The sequence below is a fragment of the Zingiber officinale genome, chromosome 5B (assembly GCF_018446385.1).
Source record: "Zingiber officinale cultivar Zhangliang chromosome 5B, Zo_v1.1, whole genome shotgun sequence".
Lineage (NCBI taxonomy): Eukaryota > Viridiplantae > Streptophyta > Magnoliopsida > Zingiberales > Zingiberaceae > Zingiber > Zingiber officinale.
Window position 1 is genome coordinate 89,975,119 of NC_055995.1, and position 7,938 is coordinate 89,983,056.

General features: G+C 45.7%; 2 protein-coding genes across 2 annotated transcripts; one reads left to right on the forward strand and one right to left on the reverse strand.

Annotated features, from left to right (window-relative positions):
- The first annotated feature begins 2,623 nt into the window (after window positions 1-2,623).
- Window positions 2,624-4,328, forward strand: LOC121984932 (calmodulin binding protein PICBP-like). The gene has a single exon (XM_042538114.1). It carries the CDS (start codon window positions 2,795-2,797, stop codon window positions 4,115-4,117), a length of 1,323 nt encoding a protein of 440 aa, XP_042394048.1. The 5' UTR covers window positions 2,624-2,794; the 3' UTR covers window positions 4,118-4,328.
- Window positions 4,329-4,468: 140 nt separating this feature from the next.
- On the reverse strand, window positions 4,469-6,734 carry LOC121984931 (scarecrow-like protein 3). The gene is made up of 2 exons (XM_042538113.1): window positions 6,073-6,734; window positions 4,469-5,897 (listed from the first exon to the last, which is right to left on the reverse strand). The coding sequence occupies exons 1-2, from the start codon at window positions 6,091-6,093 to the stop codon at window positions 4,497-4,499; spliced, it is 1,422 nt and encodes a 473-aa protein (XP_042394047.1). The 5' UTR covers window positions 6,094-6,734; the 3' UTR covers window positions 4,469-4,496.
- Window positions 6,735-7,938: the final 1,204 nt, after the last annotated feature.

The following is a 7,938-nucleotide window of genomic DNA, read 5'->3' on the forward strand; positions in this document are numbered from 1 at the left end:
GAAGATTGGTCCACTCACATGGACAATCATCTCTGTTTGTTAAGTACAAATAGGGGTAAGACCGTTACTTATGAAACAACTTACGTAGCTGAAATTATGAAATTAGAGACAGATTCATAAGTTGAGGTCGCCTTGATAATTGTGTCAAGATGAGATCATTTATGTGTAAATAATGATCGAAGTAAATGAACCCACCATTTACTAAAGCTGTTGAAAGCCAGATTAGAATTCATATGTTGAATTCAGGATTAGACGTTAGGTATGTCTATATTGAAATCTGTACGATGTTAAATTTGAAGACAACATGCACTCTTTTTAGTAAAGAGAATAACATCGTAGCATGTGATTCATACCACATGTGCTATTGCGACAATAAAGGTAGTAGGAGAATAAATCCCTGTTTCTCTACTATGTGAGACCTTTGAGATTATATGTTAATATTAATTTTTTGCCTTAGTGACTATTTAGCTGTCTACTTGAAGTTTTAATCAGTGTCTGCTACTTTAGCGTGTATCCTATGGCTATGGATGATTCGGTCTATGGAGCATAACTAGGAAAGCGACTGATTAAAATGAATTGATTCTAGCTAAAAAGGAAGATTAAATATATTTACATCTTTTGTTGTTATTCACTGGTCGACCCATTTCTGTTATGTACGGAAATGAATGTGAATATAGGATATGGAACATGCTCATGACATAGTGGTCATTATAAGGGATTAGAGATGTTCATATCGATGTAAATGAAAATTATTTAATCTGGGTAAATAGAAAGACATGGATATCTTCAAGATAATGGCTGTGTGTCATTTGAAGATTGGATGGATCCTAGATAAAGGCTATGTGCCACCAGGAAAGTAGCTAAGTGTCATAAAGAGTGTGTCTCTAATTTATTTGAGTAGCTAAATAAAGTGTAACAACTTTATTAGCATTGATTGCTCAAAGAGCGGCTAAGTCAAGGTGTAACAATCTTCTTAGCAACTATCGCTCAGTGTGCTTGCTGTCGCACGAACCATTTTCTCTAAGTATGAATTGGATGTTCTCATATGGTCTATGTGACCAAACTCTCTAATAGTCTATGTGACTTATTAAGTCTTTGTGACTTACCTGAATGAACTAGTCTTAGTGACTTACCTTGGACGAGTGGGAGATGTTGGAAATGGGGATAGTGGGGAACGTGGCCCATGTTCCCCACTACACATAATGGAAAAGTCCATTATGCCCCTAGTATATTTCCCTATATAAAGGGGGTCCGTCCAAGGCTCAGGAGGTGCGAAATTGGGCGTTGGAGACGAGAGTAAGAGGAGAACATCCAAGGCGGCGGGATTTGATTTATGGAATTGCGGAGGGCTTTCCGATCTTGTGATCGCTCTTCCGATAGCGAGTTTCGCCATTGCTGATTGCGGATCTGCGGGAGATCGCTGTAAGTTTTTATCGCATTTAATTAATTCGTCTATCATGCATTTAGAACATATTTTCTACAGGATTAGTAATCCTCTAATTGCAAACCAAGTAAACGATTGTCTCTTCTTTCTTGTTTGGTAATTAGTTTTTTTTATAGAAGTGTTTCTTAATAAAAACTTATAAAGATTGAGAAAGAGTGTTCATTTTTTGTACAGGATAATTCACCCCTCTTATCAGCCTCCAAGGGATCAACAGTTCACGTTATCCAGAGTTAAGCTCACCTGAACCCAACTCTGACATTTTCCTCGAGTAAGTTTCCGCTCTGATTTCTTGTCCCTTAGAAGAGTCGCGCGCGTCCTTCTCACTCCACCGCACGTACTCTTTTACAACTTCTCATCCCTCGAATATATTGAACCTATCAACTCGATTTTCATACTTTTCTTCTCATCTAAATATCTTTAGCTCAACTTTTTATATTTAAACTCCTACCTACATAGATATAAAGATCAAACACATATAATCTAATTTGACATGATTGATTATATTAAAATTAACACGGACAATTACATGCATGGGCCAATAAGCAATCAAGACCTCGGGAAAATAAGCAATAAAGACCTCGGGAAAAACAGTATGCCCCTACCCCCACCGTTACTTTTTTTTCGTCTCTGGATTTGGTCGGCTCATAAAGTAAAAATGTCAAGTGTCGGTGATCAATAAAGAAAAAAAATATGAAAAATAAAAAAAATGGTTTAATTTTAATAAAAAATGGTATAATTTACCAATCAGTTTGAGGTAGAAGGTCCGGTCCGACCTCTGCTTTGGACGGCCGGTGGACCCGGCCCACCAGCCTTTTCAGCCGACCAAAACCTAAATGGGCCCACCGGAATCTTAATCTTTAATCTACCGGGATGGCCCACAAGCACGGCACGAGAAGACGTGTTCCGTGTCGCCTCTGTTTTGCTTCCATTTTCCCGTTGCTTTTTGCGTGCGGAGTGGAAATTTTTTAATAAAAAATTAAATAACATTATACTAATTGTTATTTTTTTTTATGGATTTCAAAATAATTAAACCCAACATTTATATCGAGTTCATAAAACAACAAATAAGGGGAAAAAAAAGAAAAAGAATAAAGAAATCGATAACGATAATAATGCAAGAACTCGATCCCCACTAGCTAAAGTGGAAATCAACATCATCATCCAATCAATTTCGACCACATTCAAACGTGTCCATCCAATTTCTTCTTCAACATAAATCTCTTCCCATAAACAAAATCATCGAACAAACGTCCAAAAAACGGATTATCTTCTTCTTCTTCTTCTTCTTGTTCTTCCAAGAAATCCATTTTGCAATTCTTGTTCAATCTCATACTCAATCTTTCCTTCTTCATGGTGCAAAGAAAAGCACCTGATGCAAATACCGTTGCTTCATGCATGGCCATGGCTTCCTTTCATCAGATGAAGCACGCAGCCATGGCGGAGACTCTGCCCAACTACATGAAGCCCACCACCAGCTCCGACGCCAAGAAGCAGCACGCTTGTGTTTCCTCGTCGGAGGATTTGAAGAAGAAGAAGAAGAAGAAGAACTGCAAGGCTTTGAGGATCCAGCCCAAGAAGGTGAGCGTGAGAGCGACCTGCTCGTCGACTCTCAAGAGCTGCAAGTTCCCCGAGTTCCTCGAGCTCGGCCATGGCGGCACAGAAGCCGAAGGGGCGTCTGCCGTCAAGGTCTGCCCTTACAAGTACTGCTCCCTCAACGGCCATCTCCACGGCCAGGCCGACATCCCTCCGCTCAAGACCTTCTTGGCTTCGAGGAGAGAGAGCATGAAGCAGAGAGGAGCTTCGCCTTTCAGGAAGAGGGACACAGGGCAGGCGGCGGCGGCGAGGACTCGGTCCGGCTTGGAGATTTCTTCCCTGATCGAAGAAATTGGCCTCGATTTGTTCCTCGAACAGCCGGCGGCGGTCGAGGAGGAAGATGATCGGAATGATGCATGCTCAGATAGAAGCAGTGATGGGGTTTATAGCTTGGAGGCCATGGCGGGTTTTGTCGAGTATGTGAGCTGCGATCGAGATGTAGAGGAAGATCGCAGCAAAAAGGAGATCGAAGATGGAAATCAATTCATGGCCGAATCCATTGATTTCAATTTGGAAAAAGAAGAAGAAGATGATGATGATTATGAAGAAGAAGCTGAATTGGAGTCGAAGAAGATGGATAAATCTGAGAACAACACACCCAAAGAGCATGCTGTTCTTGATCAAGAACAACCTGCCACTGAAGAAGAGGCCAGAAATGAAGATGTTCAGATTACTGATACAAATGATCAAGACCACAACAATGGCAGTGTGCTCATAGTGGCTGATTCAAATTCGAACATCATCGAAGAACAAACGGCTCCAACAGATGATCATGGCCCCAATGTGAGGCTGATGCACATAACAAGGAAGAGTAGCAGAGATGAGGAGTCGGAGCAACTGAAAGGATTCGATCCCCGGGCACCGAACTTCCTGCCCGAAGAGCCAGACCCGGAATCGGAGAAGGTCGACCTGAGGCACCAGATGATGGATGAGAGAAAGAACGCAGAGGAATGGATGATAGATTATGCTCTGCAGCAGACAGTCACAAAGCTGGGCTCTGCAAGGAGGAAGAAGGTGGCGCTGCTCGTCGAGGCCTTCGAAACAGTGAATCCTCTTCCTCCATTGCAAGCTTGTAGATAAAACCAACAAGAGGTCTGTTGAGTGGGAACTAAACTAAACTGGTGTTAATTGACATAAATAAACTGCAGGAATGTCTGCAGAGATCAAGTGTGGCTTAATTAACTTAGATAAGTATGATCATGGTTAGTTAATTATTGTGATTAAGTAAAGCTGTATGAGTTTATGGAGTCTGTAGAAGATTAAAAGCATGACCTACTCTGGCTTTTTACAAGAGTGGTTGTGGAGGGTTTGTTATACTTTGTGTTAAGGTTACAATCAAGAGGCTTGTGATCAGGCCTCAACAATACATTGATTGAGCTATCTGTTAAGGGTTTTATGTACGTGAACAAGCAGCAAAGAAGAACAGAAAGAAAGAGAGAAGAGAAGTGTGGTAATTGATTCAGTGGAATGGCTGCTTGTTGCATTTCCATGAGGAAACAGAGAAGAGTGGTCGGTCCTGCCAACACATCATCAGGCAACCCTTCTCCTCCCTCACATTGTACCCTTCGCAGTGTCCCAAGTCCGGCAGCAGGCGGCGGCCCTGCAGCAGAGAGTAGTGGCTGAGCGGCGCCGCCCGGAAGCCCGCCGCGTGGAGCCTCCGCGCCCACCGCTCCACCTTCTCGTGCCGCTCCTTTCTCTCCCACCCGTCGCAGGCGATGATGTTCTTGATCTCCTCGCCCAGCAGGACCTTCTCCACCCTCAGCCGCTCCACCGACGCCCGCGCGGCTGTCGAGTCCAGGCAGTCGAACAGCGCCGCGTAGTAGAATAGCGCCTCCACGAACCGCTCCCCCAGTGAGCTACCGTTGTGATCCGCCTCCTGTTCGGTCACCACCATCAGCATCGGCGACAGCCCCTGCAGCGCCGCCAGCACGCTCTCCACTCTTGTCGCCGGAGATGGCATTGCCGAATCCCTGCTCGGGATGTGATCCTTGTCGAGGAACTCGCCCAGCGTCAGTTGCTGGCCGCCCGCCACTTTGGGGCCGTCGGCGGCGAGCAAGGTGTGGAGCTGGAGAACAGAGTTGATGGCCAGCGCTTCCCCTGTTTTGATGCGCAAGATTTCGACGTCGAGGTTTTCCAGTTTGGTGACCACAGAGTTGAATTGGAAGGGGATGTCCAGCCGCTCGGCCTCCTTGGAGAGACAGGCGGCAGTGTGGTTGAGCAGGTCGCGGTGCTCGTGGACGCCGGTGATCTTGAGGTGCGGCGGGCCCTCCGGTCGCCTCCGCAGCCCCTGGAGGAGGGAGAGCCACTGCGTGGGGTCGGCGACGCTGAGGTCGACGATGTGCACCACCTTCTCTCCCTCCATCGCCTCCATGATCGCTTGGTTGGAGACAACGTAGGCGACGCGAAGGAAGGGGCAGAGGTCGAGGAAGTTGCGCCGTGCGAAGACAGACTCGGCGACAGGGAAAGCGGAGTCGAGGGAGTGGTAGATGCCCGGCCACAGGCGGAGGGCGCGCCGCGCGAGCGCCTCGGAGAAGTGGGACGCGATGCGCTGCATGGCGTCGCCATTGCGATCGGCCAGCAACGCGATCTGCTCCAGATAGGCGTTGGCGCGGTCAAGACTCCCAGCGGCGACGTGGTTGGCGCAGTTGAGAAGGTGGTGGATGAGGCAGAGGCCGCGCTCGTCGGACTTGAGCTCGCGTAGCCACGGCGAGAAGGACAGCGACGGCGACAGAGACGGCGGCGGAAGAGACATCATCGACAAAGTCTTGAAAGGCGATGAAGTCACCAACGAAGAGCCGTCGTCCTGGGCGGCGACGTTTCTCAATAAAGACGCCATTTTTTGTCGCCCGCCGACGGCAAACTGATCGAAATTTATAGAAATCAATCGAAAAAAAACTCAAAATCTCAAGAAACAAAACACAAATCAACTCAAAAAATACACAAAGGAACCGCCTTTTGTTGATCGATCCTCTGTTCTTTCACAAAGCTCGAGCAACGCAAGAAAAGGGAAAACAGTTACAGACTCAAAAGCTTACAAAGGAAGGTCCTTTCTCCATCACCGCTCCCAAATAAAGCAGGCCGTCACCTCGAACCGCGTCCTTCTCCGCGGAAGATTTGTTAAGATTCACCACGACTCTCCCCCGCCTCCGCGGCCACACAAATCGCACGCACAGGCAGGAGAATCAGGGGTCGGATTGGGAAGGAAGAGAGAGTTGGGAAGAACAGAGGAGTAGCGCATCGAGTGCGGTGGCGACAAAAGCGAAGCCCTTTTGTCCGCGATCGCCTCGGTGTCTCCATGCGGAAGGAGAATTCCTTGCCTCGCTTTCCTGGCGTCGCCGTCGTCGGCCGCTTTATTCGGTGGCCGCAGAAGCCGCCAGAGGGGTCAAGCAGGAAACAAAGGGGGACTCCTCGTGGGAATTTGTCTCACGCGGGAGGGCCGCAAGCGTCCGCCATTGGTAGCGCGAGCAGTCGCTGGTGTCTTCCCCGCGAGGCGAGAGGAAGAAGACAGTGAGAGGAGGACGGTCGGGGTGGCGACAACGACGGGAATGGAGCTTCTTCGCCGTGGCCTTTTGGGAGCAACACGCAGGCAGACAGCGCTTTCTTCTTCTTTGACCATTCCACTTCCATTCTACCTCATTAAATTATAAAAGAAAAAAAATTATATTCTATGATCAAGGCCCTTAAAGAACTTGGCCCATTAGGCCCATACTACAAGCCCAAAATCTCAAACTTATTCTATGAACTTCTAATCCCTCAAACTTATTTATAGACTTGTTTAAAATATCTCAAATGTATTAAATTAGGTTAGAAGTTGGTTTAAAATCCGCCTTTTTGAAATTCCACAGTAGCTACCTACCTACCTGTGGGAGCATATGGGACCTTCATTGGAGCAGATGGAATGGAGCTCCTCCACAAGAAACTTCATGTAAATAATTCAAAACACAGCTACATCACATTGTTCTTTTGTGTTACTTTGTTTGCGTGTTCCTTCTCCACTTGAACTCCTTCGATAGTGAAATAGCCAGACAGAGTGGGGATCCTTGTAATCGACTTCAAATAACCGAGAACCACGTCGTTTCCTTAACTGTTGTTGTCGTCGACTTTAGCTCATGGCAAGTGGTGAACATTATATCAAGAATTGAGCTGGCAAAGTTTCTTTAAGATCTAAAGCAACATCATCATATTCTCCATTGCAGTGGAAGAATGGTGAATGTTCTCCACCGAGTCAAGAACTCAAGGTCAAGCATAATAGAGCATTGTACTGCTTGTGTATTTCATAAACAATGACTAGCTTTATTTTGTGCAAAGCAACAAGATCTAGAGCAACCAGATCTAGATCATGAATTGAAGTCAACTATCGAAAGTTGATTTGGATGAAGGGCACTGAGGTTGGTAGGGCAGAAGGCTCGTTTCGGGAAGAAGAGAGCATCGTGATTTGCACGAACGAGGATCAAGAGATCTAAATGACTACATTTTATCAAAAACATAGTTATAAGAGTAGGCGTATCTTAGGTTCATGGACTCTCCATGTATCTTATAAACATTAATTGTCGACATTCATGGACTGAAGCGGCATCTGCTTGGAATACCAAGAGGCTATGACACTAAGCACCAAGATGTTTCTGCAAAGTATCTCATTCTCCCCTGTGGTTCCTTTTTGCTTGTACATAACAATATCGTATAACCGACAAGAACTCAAAGAGTCTTTTCGCCTAACTCGTGTATCCTCCTGACTCTAGCGCCATACAAAGTAAGTTTGGCATAAAGATGATGTGCTAGTAGAGATCCTTTTTGCCAAAACCATTATTTAGGGCCAAACCATTAACAGATAGCGAAAGAAGAAGAATATGAAGAAAAAAAAAATACGAGAATAATAATAGAACTTATTATTTTCTATTGAT

Excerpts from the sequence above, each read along its gene's own strand:
- LOC121984932 (XM_042538114.1), top strand. The coding sequence starts at position 2,795 with ATGGTGCAAAGAAAAGCACCTGATGCAAATACCGTTGCTTCATGCATG.
- LOC121984931 (XM_042538113.1), bottom strand. The coding sequence starts at position 6,093 with ATGGAGAAAGGACCTTCCTTT. Across the intron at positions 5,898-6,072 it reads TGGAGAAAGGACCTTCCTTT|TTTGCCGTCGGCGGGCGACA; the intron begins GTAAGCTTTTGA and ends AATTTCGATCAG.